This window comes from Pteropus vampyrus, unplaced genomic scaffold (genome assembly GCF_000151845.1).
Source record: "Pteropus vampyrus isolate Shadow unplaced genomic scaffold, Pvam_2.0 Scaffold36, whole genome shotgun sequence".
NCBI classification, from domain to species: Eukaryota; Metazoa; Chordata; class Mammalia; order Chiroptera; family Pteropodidae; genus Pteropus; species Pteropus vampyrus.
This window is the reverse complement of record NW_011888817.1, coordinates 10,196,299-10,209,851: the sequence shown is the minus strand read 5'-3', so window position 1 is coordinate 10,209,851 and position 13,553 is coordinate 10,196,299. Positions and strand designations below refer to the sequence as shown.

Genomic DNA, 13,553 nt, shown 5'->3' with positions numbered 1-13,553 from the left:
GTAAGGATCCCAGTAGACAAAACTCATGGTTTACATAGTTTATGTAATCTTCTATAAAAAACAAAAACAATACTTGTTGGCGGACACATTTTATAGAGAGGCTTTTTGGTTTGTTTGTTCATTAACCTCCTCAAGAGAGCTGCTTCTCTCCCTTCTGTCCCCCTAGCTCCCTGCGGTGGTCACCTGACTTCACCTAGTGGCACCATCCTGTCTCCAGGCTGGCCTGGCTTCTACAAAGATGCCCTGAGCTGTGCCTGGGTGATTGAAGCCCAGCCAGGCTACCCCATCAAAATCACCTTCGACAGGTGCTTGTAATCAGATCTTTGGGGAGGGGTGGGGGTAAGAGGTGATCTCTACTGAGGGGTATGGGAGGGGACCTGAGGTGGGTGGGGAACCAGCACTGACGCTGAAACATCAGCGAGGTCATGGAACACTGGAGCGGACTGCCCTGGGCGGGGCAGATGGCACTGGCCTTGGCCTTGGTTCCACTTCAGTAGTGGGGTTTGTGCTGTATAGCAGACCATGACTGGAGAGGGTAAGGAAAAGCCTCAGGGACGTCAGAGCGCTTCTCTCTCTCGCCTCCCAGGAAGGAGAGTGGGCAGGTAGACACTGAGATGTCAAAGGAGGCATTGGCGTCTGCAGAGCATAACCATGAAATTTCTAATATGGGAAGGCAATCTTTCTGACCTCTGACCTGAATCCTGCTCCTATGCCCCACTTCCAGCTCCCACCCTAATTATGCCCCTTGAGTGAGGAAAGAAACCACCCAAATGAACACAAACTTCTAGACAAAGCATCATGGCCTAGGTTAGCAGTCCACACACTTTTCTGTGAAGGGCCGTAAATAAATATTTTAGGTTTTGTGGACCACTATGAATCTCGATTATGTATTTTTTGCTTTAAAAAAAAAATACCCCTTTATAAATGTAAGAACTATTTTTTAGCTTTCAGGCCATACAAAAACATGCTATAAATCAGATTTGGTTCTGGGCTGTAGTTAGCTGATCCTAGTCTAGAACATTCTGACCCCTGTGAGGCTAGTCACTGTGCCTCTCAGTCTTAAGATGGGTCATGGCCCAGGCCACAGAGAGGATTGAGAGAACTGCGTCCACCATGGGAGGGAGAGGAAGGGTTAAATGCAGTAGAGATGACGATCCTTCCACATCCCTAGTGAATGTATGCAAATTATATTAAAATGTCCCAGCCTGCCAAAATCTGATTGTTCTGATGCCCTGGGTCAGACAGGGCCTTTTGTCATTTGCCAATTAATAAACTTTGGGTTTCTCAAGAAGTCTTCGTCTCCATTGTTGGCAGATTTAAAACCGAGGTCAACTACGACACTCTGGAAGTGCGAGATGGACGGACATACTCGGCACCCTTGATTGGGGTTTACCATGGGACCCAGGTCCCCCAGTTCCTCATCAGCACCAGCAACTACCTCTATCTCCTCTTCTCCACTGACAAGAGTCACTCGGACATCGGCTTCCAGCTCCGCTATGAGAGTGAGTCTCAGGGTGGCTGATGGGTGACGGGACCCTGGCCTGTGGTCCACTGGTCTGCCCCAGCTCGGCCCTGTTATCCCCGTGGCATTCTCAATTAGGCTGTGCTCCTTAGGAGACCCTCCCTTGTTCTCAGCATCTCTCAGAGCTCAACCTCTAGAAGTAATGAAAGTCTCTTTCTAAAAGAACCTTTAGAACTGAAACTTTAGAAGCAATGAAAGCGGATGGCCTGCACACTGGCTCCTCGCGTACATACCACAAGGCCCCATCTGTGTGCAGATGATCGGGTGCTGCTGTGCTGGGCACTCCGGGGACAGAGTATTTGACAGATCATGAAGTTAAAATGAGATGGCATCTCTCACTTGCTCAGCCTCTTCATCACTTTCTGCATTCATTGCTAGTGCCTCGATTTAATCAAAAGAGATTGATGTCAATTCAGTTCTTTGCAGACCGCTGTAGAAAGTTATGGTTGAGAGCACCATTAGGACAAGGTCATTTTCTTACTTATGTTTGTGTCTGTAAGCCTTAGCACAGTGTCTAAGCCACAGTGGACATTCAACTTACGTTTATTGAATGTATGAATGAATGAACAAAGAAATGACAGCGCAAACTTGTTTTCTCTGATAGGTCTTCAAATACCCTCTCAGCAGATCTTGACAGCCCCATTCAATGAGTGGGTAAATGGCAACTTCAGCCTTCTGTAAAGCAGGATCCTCTCCTCCCTCCCTTTGTGAGTCAGCTGGGGTCCCTCTATGTCTGTTCCAGCTGTGGGCTCTCTTTTCCAGCTATAACTCTGCAGTCAGACCACTGTCTGGACCCAGGGATCCCCGTAAATGGGCAACGTCATGGGAATGACTTCTATGTGGGAGCTCTGGTGACCTTCAGCTGCGACTCGGGCTACACATTAAGTGACGGGGAGCCCCTGGAGTGTGAGCCCAACTTCCAGTGGAGCCGGGCCCTGCCCAGCTGTGAAGGTGAGGGACACTATAAGGGGGAACTAAAGTATCAGATTCCTTTCCCGCCATGAAAAACCAGGAGCTAGAAGGGGCACTGACTCTCTCATCGTCCATGAGGGTTGTGGATTTGAGAGGAGACGGGGGACGGGCTCTCAGGAGGATTGTGGGGGGAGCTCCTTGAGCCATTCCAGTCTTTCACTGGAATGGCTTTCACTGCCCTCTTCACTCTATCTGTAGCACTCTGCGGTGGCTTCATTCAAGGCTCCAGTGGGACCATCTTGTCACCAGGGTTTCCTGACTTCTACCCCAACAACTTGAACTGCACCTGGATTATCGAAACATCGCATGGCAAGGGTGAGTTTTTTAGGACCATAGCAGGTATTGGAATGTGACACGGTTAAGACCCCACGTTCCCCAGGTCAAAATAACTTCAATAGGGATCTCTCTACATGGAGACCTCTGAGCTTAGTCTGAATTTTTCTCACCAACAAGAAAGGTCCCAGAACCTTTTCATCTCTTTGATCACAGAACTCACAAACAGAATATTTAAAAATAAATATTTTTAAGAATCAAAATCTCCATGCCGGAAGAGATCTTAGAGACTACCAGCTCTCAAATCCTTAATGCAAGAATCTTCTCTAAATCACTCTCCACAAGATAATGACACACCTTTTGTGTATACACCCCTAGTGGTGGGGAAGTGGCCAACCCACTCGAGCAATGGTACCTACTATTTTGATACATCTGACCCCTCCTAATAGCCTCTTAGGTGTCCCCAAAACTTCCTTCCTTGTTCTGCGTCCTAGAGAAACCTAGGTTGCATCAGCTCCCTCTTCCTTAGGTCCACCCTTCTGATATTGGGCATAGCATCCTCTTCACACATAACTCACTAGGCTGGACTGTTTGCTCACTTTCCCTAACATAAATGATCGTTGGGAGTCCAAGTTCAAAGTAAGGGTGCTGGTTACAAATAAACATTAATTAATAGTGATTAAATGCCACCTGTGTGGCAGACACCGGGTCTGGGAATAAACAGTAACCAGGCAGATCTGGCCTTTACTCTCAGAAGCTTATTCTGAAGTTCATCCAGAGTCGTGGTTCTTAACCTTTTTGCACTTTGGCAAATACATTAATGCTTAGCTCGCACCCTAGAGGTTTTGATTTTCTATGTTGGAGGTGGAAACCAGCCATCTGTGTTTTTAGAACACTCCACTAGAAATTCTGATGCATGCCCTTAAATAAGAACCTCTGATCTAGAAGAATTAACATGTAAGAAAGCCAAGAAAAAAATTTTAAAGGAAGAGTAACTCTGCCAGTTATTAAAATGTTGTTATAAGCTAAAATAATATTGTAATGTGGTCCAGAAATAGATTCTTCTGTGTGTGTGTGTATGTGTGTGCGCGTGTGTGTGTTGTGTGTGTGTGTAAGGGAAAGAGAGAGAGAGAGAGAGAGAGAGAGAGACTGTCTCTAATATATGATTAAAATGTCATTTCCAAACCATTGAAGAAAGAATGAATTAGTTAATAAGTGGTTTTAAAACAGTGGGCTTAAACATTTGGAAATGAAAAAATAAATCATACCTCATACGTTTAACCACATAAATTCCAGTACTAGAACTTGGAAATCTAACCTTACTTAGGTGGCAATATCCTTTAAGAGTCACACCAAAAGTAGAATCCATAAAGGCAAAGACGGTTCGATTTGATTAAATAGAACTTTGAATGGATTTATGTAGAACAAATCCATAAAAATTTCAAATAGTAAGTGGACAAAAGCATTTGCAACATATGTAATCAGCCACGGATTACCAACCTGACACAAGAAAGGCTCTTAAAAATCTTTAAGAAAATTATTCCTGATCTACAGGTCTGTAAAATGAGCAAAGCTATGGAACTAAAGCTTCACAGTAGAGTAAATACAAAGGAAAAGACATCGACCCCATTGATAATGAAAGAAATGCAATTCTACCAGTAGTGAAATACCATTTTCCTTTTCAAGTAAGCAAAGAAAATCATAACCGTGTAGAAGACAATGCAGAGACACGAATACTCTTCTTCAGTACTGACATTTGTGAAATGGTCGAAACTTTCCAGAGGGTGATCTGGCAACATGAATCAAAAGCCTTAAAAATATAAGTGCCTTTGGACCCAGCAATTTCACTTCTTGGAATTTATCTGAAGAATATAAGTAAAACTGCATCGAGATTTAGCTACGAGGATATCTCCCAAAACACTTTATTAACTGAAAAATTAGACTCTATTTAAATGTCCCTCAGTAAGGAGATGATAAATAAACATGGTACAACCATTTAGTGAAAAACTAAGCTACTGAAAGAAATAATATGAAAGAATATTTAAATTCCTACAGGGGAGGTTGCAATATATTAAGTAAAAAAGACATTTGCCAGAAGAACATATTCGGCTTATAAGAAAATAAACAAGGATATGAGCATAGAAAACAATCCGAAGATGTATCCCAAGATGTTAATACTCGTCTTATTTTCCTCTTTTGACTTTTTTCCTAATCTTGAGCAATAAATGTATAGTACATGTGAAGTATACCATTTGTATAAAAAAAGAAAATTTGAAAGAAAAGTCACGTATCTAAGCGCTTTCACTTTGGCCTTTAATAGACCTGACCTTCCGAGATTAGGATGGCCTGGAGCTTCTGGGACGAGGCGAGACTCTCCAGGCTGTCGGGGCAGGGCCAGATTGTCCCCTCTCCCCATGGAATCGTTCCTGGGAGGAGGAGGGATCCAAGACAGTCTCCTGGTTCATCCTGCAGAGCTGTTTCTACCAAGCCTAGTCCAGAGTTAGCCATTGCAAGAGCCGGCAGCTACTCTGTGGCATCAAAAGGGAAAGAAAGGCAGCCCCTCAGTCCCAAGATGGACAACCCCCATGGTCATGACTTCCTCGGTGTCTGGGCGTCTGTAATTATAAAGATGTGTTTCTCTATGCCTTTCTTTGTATGTCTTTGCCTAGAAGTCAATGCATTTCAACGACTATATAACAAATACTTATTTAATACTTGCACTTAACTTTAGGTGCTAGGAAGACACAGCAGAACGGGTCGCTCTGCCATTGTGTGCCCTCAGGAAGTTTATAGTCTAGTGGTAGAGATAGACAGCCAAATAGATAGAGATCTCTCCGTCTATTACTTCCAATGCTGGGACGGAGCAGATTGAGGTGGGGAAACATCCAGAGGCCCATTCAAAGGTTAAACAGGTGTCCTAGAGTTGAACTTAAGCCAGTTTTCAAAGCTGAATAAGAATTAGCCAGATGAAAGGTGTTCCAGGCAGAGTATCAGTGAGAGATCACTGATGTATGACCAGGTCACTTCCTCCTTAGAAACATTTCAAGGCTTCATCAATCCCTAGCATAGAGCCTCAAATTGTAAAGTAGCTAGCATGGCCCGTGAGTCCCTTTCTCAGCCTCATTCTGAGCCTTCTAAGCAGCAAGGTTTAACTTCTTTCGGTTCCCAGAACTTCCCAGGCTTGCTTTGTCCTCTAGAGCTTAGCGCGTTGAAATGATTTTCTTCTTTCTGTGGCACTTCCTCCTCTGCACCATCTTCACTATTCCTTCTCCTTGTGTGGCCAGCTTTGGGCAAGTTCCTTCTGAATTCAGTTTCTCTAATGAGCTTTCCTGATCCCCTCTCTCCAGCCTTGAATCTGGATTGGGCTCCCCTCCTTTGGACTCCCACATAGTCCTGTACCTTCCTAATTCTAGACTTTGCCTTACCTTACAGACCTTGCATTTTCATCATCTGTCTCCCCGACAGATTCTAAGCAGTTTGAGAGACATGTCTGCCTTGTTTCTTGCAGTTTCCCCAGCTTCTGGCTCATGAAGAACTCAAGAAATATCTATATGATTGAATTAAACTCAACCGTGACCCTTCTCCAGAGGCCTCTGCTTCTAAGAGTATCTCAGGTTAACAGACCTGTTAGGCTGCTGACTCTGTTTGGTCCCTAATGGCAGAAAGACAACGGGAAAAACTCAAAACTCTGGGAAATTCAGATTTTTCAACTTGTCACACACCCAGCCTAAAGGAACAGCCAATTCAAGCATCTAGAGAATGTGCTCTTGCTAAGACCCCAGACTGGGGGTTAGATAAGCTGAGCAAAGGAAACACCTACTATGTGCCAGGCACTGTGCTGTGCACTTTGCATATGCTATCCCAATTGTTCCTCACTCCAAGGATGAAATGTCACCTGTGAGGGAGATACTATCATCCACACATGACAGTTGAGGAAACTCAAACTCAGGGAGAGCTGAGCAGCTTTGGCCCAGACGCTTCAGCAGGTGGATGGGCTTTGACCCAGGTCTGTCTCCCTCCAAAGCCCATGCCTTTCCCACGGCCCTGTCTTTCCGCTCCAGTGTGGTATCCATATCCTTTGTACGATTCTACATCGTTCACTCCAGTGAAGTATTTGTTCGTATGTACATGTGTCACACCAAACCTGGATTCACACTCCAACCCTGGGCCTCTCTTTTTCTGTGACAATGTCTTCATTTTCTCTCAAAGGCCAGAAGAGCCCTAAGCAATCAGCATGGCTGGGAAACCCAGGGTTTTCATCTCAGTTGTTTACTCATCCTTAAAATCCAAGCCAAGCGTTTTCTCCTTTGGAGGAGCTGTATTTGCATGCAGAAGAATAGAGCGTGAGGCAAAGTGCTTCACCAACACTGTTTCCTCTGTTTCTGGGTATGACCCCGTCTCCACCCAGCCCCATATTTCAGCTGGGAGGGGAAGGACCTATATCCCACCGAGCCTTTTCCCACGCTCTGTGAACAGAACAGTTTTCTCATTTGCACACATGTTTAAAATACATTCGAGCACACATACCCAGAAGTCTCCAAGCATGCTCACGCCCATTATGTCAAGGGCTGCGAGCCCTGTGAAGCCTTCCCAACCTTCAAGGCATAACTGCCCAGTCGTCCTCTGTGCCCCAACTCCGGCTTCTCACCGTTGGTGGTCTGTCTCCTCCAGTAAACTGGTGGATCTTTCTCAGTTGTTAGCACAGGCCTGGCACTTGGTAGGTGCTTAGGATATGTTTCTTTGGGCAAAGAGATAACTGGATGCATCTCAGTTGCCTGGGCATAGGGCATTTATAAGCTGGTCCCACCACCTCTTTTATTCCCTCAGCCCCCACCCATAGAATCTCGAATACCACCAGATCACCAGCTTCTACCAATGGAGAGGCAAGAATATGAAAATATCTAAAACGCTGTATCATTAAGAGCTTAGCTCTAACCATCATTTATCAAAAATGTGTCAATAATTATCTAGAGGATTATTTCTCAAACTTTTTTGTGCCACAAATCACCTGAGGATCTTGTTAGCATGCAGGTCTGTGGTGATGGAGGCCAAGATTCTGTATTTCTAACAAGCTGTCAGGCAATGCCTGTGCTGCTGGTCCGTGGACTTTGAATAACTAGTGGGTCCAGCACCCCTAGTGTACCCATGTTCCTGCCTTAGCTCATCCATGGCGTATATTCCCATGGGCATACACACTTGTGGGTGGGCATGCATTTACACATATATACACCCGAACACAGCTGCCATCCAGCCAAGTTCAAGAGTTGAGAGTTTAGGTGTTAAGATCCTCCATAACCCTTGCTCACCCCCGACCCCTCGTAGTCCCTGCTAACTTTCTGTAGCATGAGAAGCGGTGTTGTGTAGTGGTTTACGGCACAGCCTCTATAGTCAGATTGCCTCAGTTCTGATCTCAGCTCTACTACCTACTAACTAGGTGACCGTGGATGAAGGACTTTATCTCTTTGTGCCTCAGTTTCCTCAGGTGTAAAATGGAGATGAAAATAATTCACATCATAAGGTTATTGGCAGGATTAAAAGGGTTTTCATGTCTTTCCTTCCAAATGACGGGTCAATTACAGAGCAACTAAAACATGTAGGATAGTAACCCACAAATATATAACCCTCAAATGTTAATGTTTTTGTTTTTATTTAGTGCTCCGAACCCCTTCCCCCTCAGTGGAGCACTCCCCTCTCTTTTTCTTCCTCTCACTCCTCCTTCTCCCTGTCTCTTTAATGCCACTCCACCCCAAGTTTTTATTCTGCCCCTTCTCTGACTCTCTGCCCTGCTCTGGTCCTCTTCTCCATGCCATGGCTTCAAATAGCACCTGTTTGCTCGTGTCTCCCAGATCTACTGCTGTAGTTCGATCTTAATCCTGAACCCCAAATCTGTACTCCCAGTCATCCACTAGCTCTGTCACTGCTTGGATGCTGAAAACACAGGGTGTTGAAAGCTAAGTCCATTACCTATCCAGTACCTGCATCTCTTCCTCCTGTACGTCCTACCCCGAGTCGCAAAAGACATCACCTTCCTTCGGGTCAAGACGCTCCAAGTCATCCTTTCATTTCTCCTTTGCATTCACTGCCTCTGATTCCTGTCCACTCTCCCGCCCTGAGGTCTTGTGTCCATTTCCTGCTCTCGCCCCCTCTGCCAGTCCCCATCCCCTCTCTCCTGGTGCATGGCTGCCATCATTCTAAATGTTCTCTGCCTCCTCTCCTCCCACTTCATCCTCCTCACAGCCATCAACATCTTACTAAATCTGAAAACTGATCCACTCTGGATGAGATGGCTTCTCATTGCTCCCCAGAAAATATCCAGCCTAGCCCCAGCCTGCCTTTCCAGGCTCTATCCCAGATTTGTCCTGCTAAGTGTGTCCAGCCACACCATGCAGTTCACTGAGACCCGGAATCCACAGCTCCTTTACACACACAAGTCCCCTGCCTGGGACGCCGTTTCCCCTCCTAACCTGGTTAATCCCTGCGCATCATTTTAAGGCCCAAATCAAATGTAGACTCCTTGGTTAGGCTGTCCTACACTCCCCTCTTCCTGCTGCAGACCACTTCCCATTCTGCCCCTGTGGCACGTCACTCTGTACTGTAGCTATTTGTTTAATGTCTTATATATCCCCTTGCACCTACCGGGTCTTGGATCCTAGCCCATTGGGAGCACTCGACAAATAAACGAATTGTTGAATGAATGAATGAATGAATGAATGAGTGAAAGGATATGAAGCATTGTCATAGAACTAGCTACAAATCTACCTTTCAAATTTTGACAACTGTAAAGGGGTGTGCTTCTCCCTGACCGGACCTATGGGCAATAATGTGATCCGGTGCATTCAGGTTCATTCATTCAGGTTCACCCACACGCATTCAGCAATGCATGCTTGTACTCTGCACACCCATAGACAGTTACAGCTGGAAAGTGTTTGTGCAGATTCTGTCTTACAGCTGACCCTTCTGGTCTCTTGGCAGGTGTGTTCTTTACTTTCCACACCTTCCACCTGGAGAGTGGCCATGACTACCTCCTCATCACGGAGAATGGCAGCTTCACCCAGCCCCTGAGGCAGCTGACCGGCTCGCGGTTGCCAGCCCCCATCAGCGCTGGGCTCTATGGCAACTTCACCGCCCAGGTCCGCTTCATTTCTGACTTCTCCATGTCCTATGAAGGATTCAACATCACCTTCTCAGGTAAAGCTTGTGAGAGTCCCTTGGGGGCAGGGCACTCTGTCTCTCTCTCTCCGCTGCCAGCCTCTGGTCTTCCTAACAGATAGATTGATCCATTCTCCAATCTCTGGGGGAATCACCTCACTGCTGCAGGAAAAGATAGCTGGGTTAGACACAGTGACGAACCTCCCTCTGATGGGCGTGGAAGGAGTTGGCAGGTCTGTTGAGGATCTTCTCCGAAGGTGTTCAGGTTTCCCTCTGAACGTGGCCTACCCAACTGGTTAAACTAGAGGGATTCGCAGAAGTCCCTTCCTGCCCTAGTAACTCCAGATTCTTCTCCTGATCCTACCCACTTCCACTGTTTCACAACCCCAGAAATTTACCAGAAAAAGAAGGGGGTTTTAAGTTAACATATTAGAGGGTTTTCATCTCATTCGGGGCTTCTTCATCAATGCTAATTTAGCCGTAATAGATATTTATCTCTGTGTTCGAGAATCCTGAAAGGAAAACTCTTTAATTTGGCATTCATGGAGAAAAGAGGACCTTTCATCTCTCTAGTACCGAGTCCCCCCACTGCTTTCGTCCCATTGCTCTCCAGTGTCCCCCTACCCCCGCCCCCCCGCCCCCGGCTTCCCAGACAGGAGCAGAGATGTCAGATGGGTTGAGCAAGAGATATCTGGCCTCTCTCTAGGAAGTGGGACATGGCCCAGCTCAGCCTCATGCTGTTTCTCTATCAGAAGCCACCTGCCATGTATCTGGGATGGCCTGCCAGATGGGACATAGCCAGCCACAGTACCTCATCCATCTGGGAGATATCTTCCTTCTCCTCACCACACAGAGCCCTGGGGGACTGTGTCTCAGAGGGAGATGCCTTTGGGAACAAGGAATGGTCACTTCTATGCTGTCACTAGAGGTACCAGGCAGGTTCCTCACCCATAAAGTTCACTCCATCATGCTTGCCATCTGCCTCCAGTGTCAGCATCACCGAGACATAGCTTCAAGTGAAACGTTTGGATTCTTTTTCCCAGTGTAGGTTGCCCTCGGCTGGGTCATACATTCTGACCCTCTAGAACCAGGCCGATTGGATCGATCCGGTTCAGTGGCTCGGGAGAAAGGCAGGAGTGTCTGCCATCCCTGAGGCTTGGGGTTAATATGGAGGTGAAGGCGCAGAGAAGGGAAGGGTCAGGTCATGAGGAACCTCGTGAATGCTTCCAGGAAGCGTGTTTCCAGAAGCACCGTGCCCTCCCCCAGCCCCGCTCACAGCAGCGCGTGTTCAAACCACCCGAAGCCCAGCGCGGCCTGCTCCTCACCCCACCGTGTCTCTTGGGCGCTCTCTCTGTTCTTCCTTTTGTGGATCAGTGTGTGCGTATCCTGTGCTCTGTCTTTTTATCTCTGGCACTTTTCTCCCTGGTGTTTTTGTCTGTGTGTTCCCACCTTCTGTGTCTGACCCCGGCTCTCCTGCTGCCTTTCCAGAATATGACTTGGAGCCCTGTGAGGAGCCTGAGGTCCCCGCCTACAGCATCCGGAAGGGCTTGCAGTTTGGCGTAGGCGACACCTTGACCTTCTCCTGCTTCCCCGGGTACCGTCTGGAGGGCACAGCCCGCATCACGTGCCTGGGGGGCAGACGGCGCCTGTGGAGTTCGCCTCTGCCAAGGTGTGTTGGTAGGTGGTCACGTGCTTTCATTTTGCTTCACTACTGGGGCGGGCCAAGTTTTAGTCAATTGGTGTGAGACGGTGGAATGCACACAGGCCAAGAGGCCACCAGGCTTGGGTTTGAGGACTGCCTTAGCACACAGTTACCTGCAGTGGGACCTGGGATGGCCTAACCTCTTTCTGCTGTGGCCTCCTTGTCCGTAACATGAGGGTGGCAGTACCTGCTTCGTGGGCTGTTCTGTAGCTTGACCTGACCTTTGTAAAGTGGATCCACAGTAGGCATTCAAATGAAATTGACTTCCATACTTTTCTCTCCCACCCCTACGACACATCCCTGTGGCTTAGGATGCATCTTGCTGAGAAATCCGGGTGGGGCACGGGGTGGACCCATAGGACGGAGGGATGACCTGCGCCTGTGGAGAAGCCCAGTCTGGTGGAGTAGAGGGTGCTTTTACCAGTTCGATGGGGGTGCCAGCTTTTGAGAATCCCTAGAAAGACTTCATCCATTCAGCTGAGGAAGAGAGAGGGGAGCAAGAGTTGGGTTTATTTGCAGAGCTCCCATTGCATGTCAGGCAGGCTTCTAGGGCTGAAGATACAAAGGGGAACAAAACAGAGAAAATCTGTCCATTCATGGTCTCGCATCCTGGTGGAGGAGACAGGCTGTAAACCCAAAGATACGTAGTGTTGTCAGGCAATGTTGTGAGTTATAGAGAAAAATTAAGTCAGCATAGAAAGTGCTGGAGGTAGGGTTGCTCTTTTATAAAGAGTGGTCAGCATAAGGCTCCCTAATGAGTCGACAGTTTAGCAGAGATTAGAAGGAGTTCAAGGAACTAATCACTCAGATATCTGGGAGAGGAGGGAACAGAATGCCAAGGCCCTGAGCCATGAGGATGCTCAGTATTTGAGGAACAACTCAGGCCAGTCTGGAGCAAGTATATGATGAGGTTAGAGAATCAGAACCAGCAGCCCTCTGACCCAAGCAAGGCCCTGTCAGCCACCCCGCCAGAGCTCTACAGTGGGCCATTCAGAGCCCCAGGCCTGGAGGGTAGGAAGAAATAGGGTGGCGTCGCAGGGAACGGGGACAGTTGCTGGCTGTCCCTCATTTACAAAGTTGACGGCTCTGCTTGCTCAGTACTTGCAACATGCGGTTGGATGGAACACATACAGGATTAGCAGAGTACTTACCATGCTGGCCGTTAGCCTTGGAACTTGTGCGTAAAATGAAATAGCACATGAAATCTCAACACACCAAACAGATAAAAGCAGTGCTGCACCGACTGACACGTGGCCAGCATCTTGAGGGCCTGTGAGGCCAGCTTTGCCTGAGACAACTTCATGGAACCCTGTGGCTCTGCAGAGGACAGCTGTAAACAAGCTGGCAAAATGGGCTGGGCTCACACCAAGGCTGCATAGTCACACGAGCCCGAGGCTGGGTTTCTGCTCTGCCGTTTCCCAGCCATTAGATCTTGGACAGGCCACCAAATCCCTCCGCCCCAGCTTCCTCATTTGTAAAATGGCGATAACAATATCCACCTCACGGGCTTGATTTCAGAATAGATGGCATGATTTACATAAACCATGAGGTACTCTATAATTATCGTCATTTTGCCAATAATCTTTTTATTGTTATATGTCATTGACCAGTAACCAATAACCTTTTAAAATTTCAGAGAGGAAACATTAAGACAAATAGATGTAGAATTCCATTTTTGACCAAGTAAATAATCCTAAGGTTTGTCTTTTCCCCTGTAACCATCCCGCAGAGCGTCCACCCACGCTGACCAGGGCACACATTCGGATACACACGTTCTACCCCCTTGTAGGTTCATTATGTATCTGGCCGCTAGCAGCTCTTTTTTTCTGTGGGAAAATGTCTTCATCTAAGTGGTTCTGGGGAAATTTTTCTTGAATGGATTATCTAGGACCACAGATGTACAACACTCCTTAAGCTCTTGCCTCATTGATCTCG

The 13,553-nt window shown here is 47.1% G+C and overlaps 1 protein-coding gene across 1 annotated transcript in view; it reads left to right on the top strand.

Moving 5' to 3' along the window:
• CSMD2 (CUB and Sushi multiple domains 2) overlaps nt 1-13,553 on the top strand; it is a gene marked incomplete at its 5' end in the record, with an annotated part of 295,495 nt that overhangs the window by 111,258 nt on the left and 170,684 nt on the right. Inside the window, 5 exons of the mRNA XM_023529432.1 lie at nt 1,315-1,502; nt 2,285-2,473; nt 2,693-2,809; nt 9,740-9,955; nt 11,405-11,593. Coding sequence (XP_023385200.1) covers nt 1,315-1,502; nt 2,285-2,473; nt 2,693-2,809; nt 9,740-9,955; nt 11,405-11,593 — 899 coding nt within the window. The remainder of the gene's footprint in view (nt 1-1,314; nt 1,503-2,284; nt 2,474-2,692; nt 2,810-9,739; nt 9,956-11,404; nt 11,594-13,553) is intronic.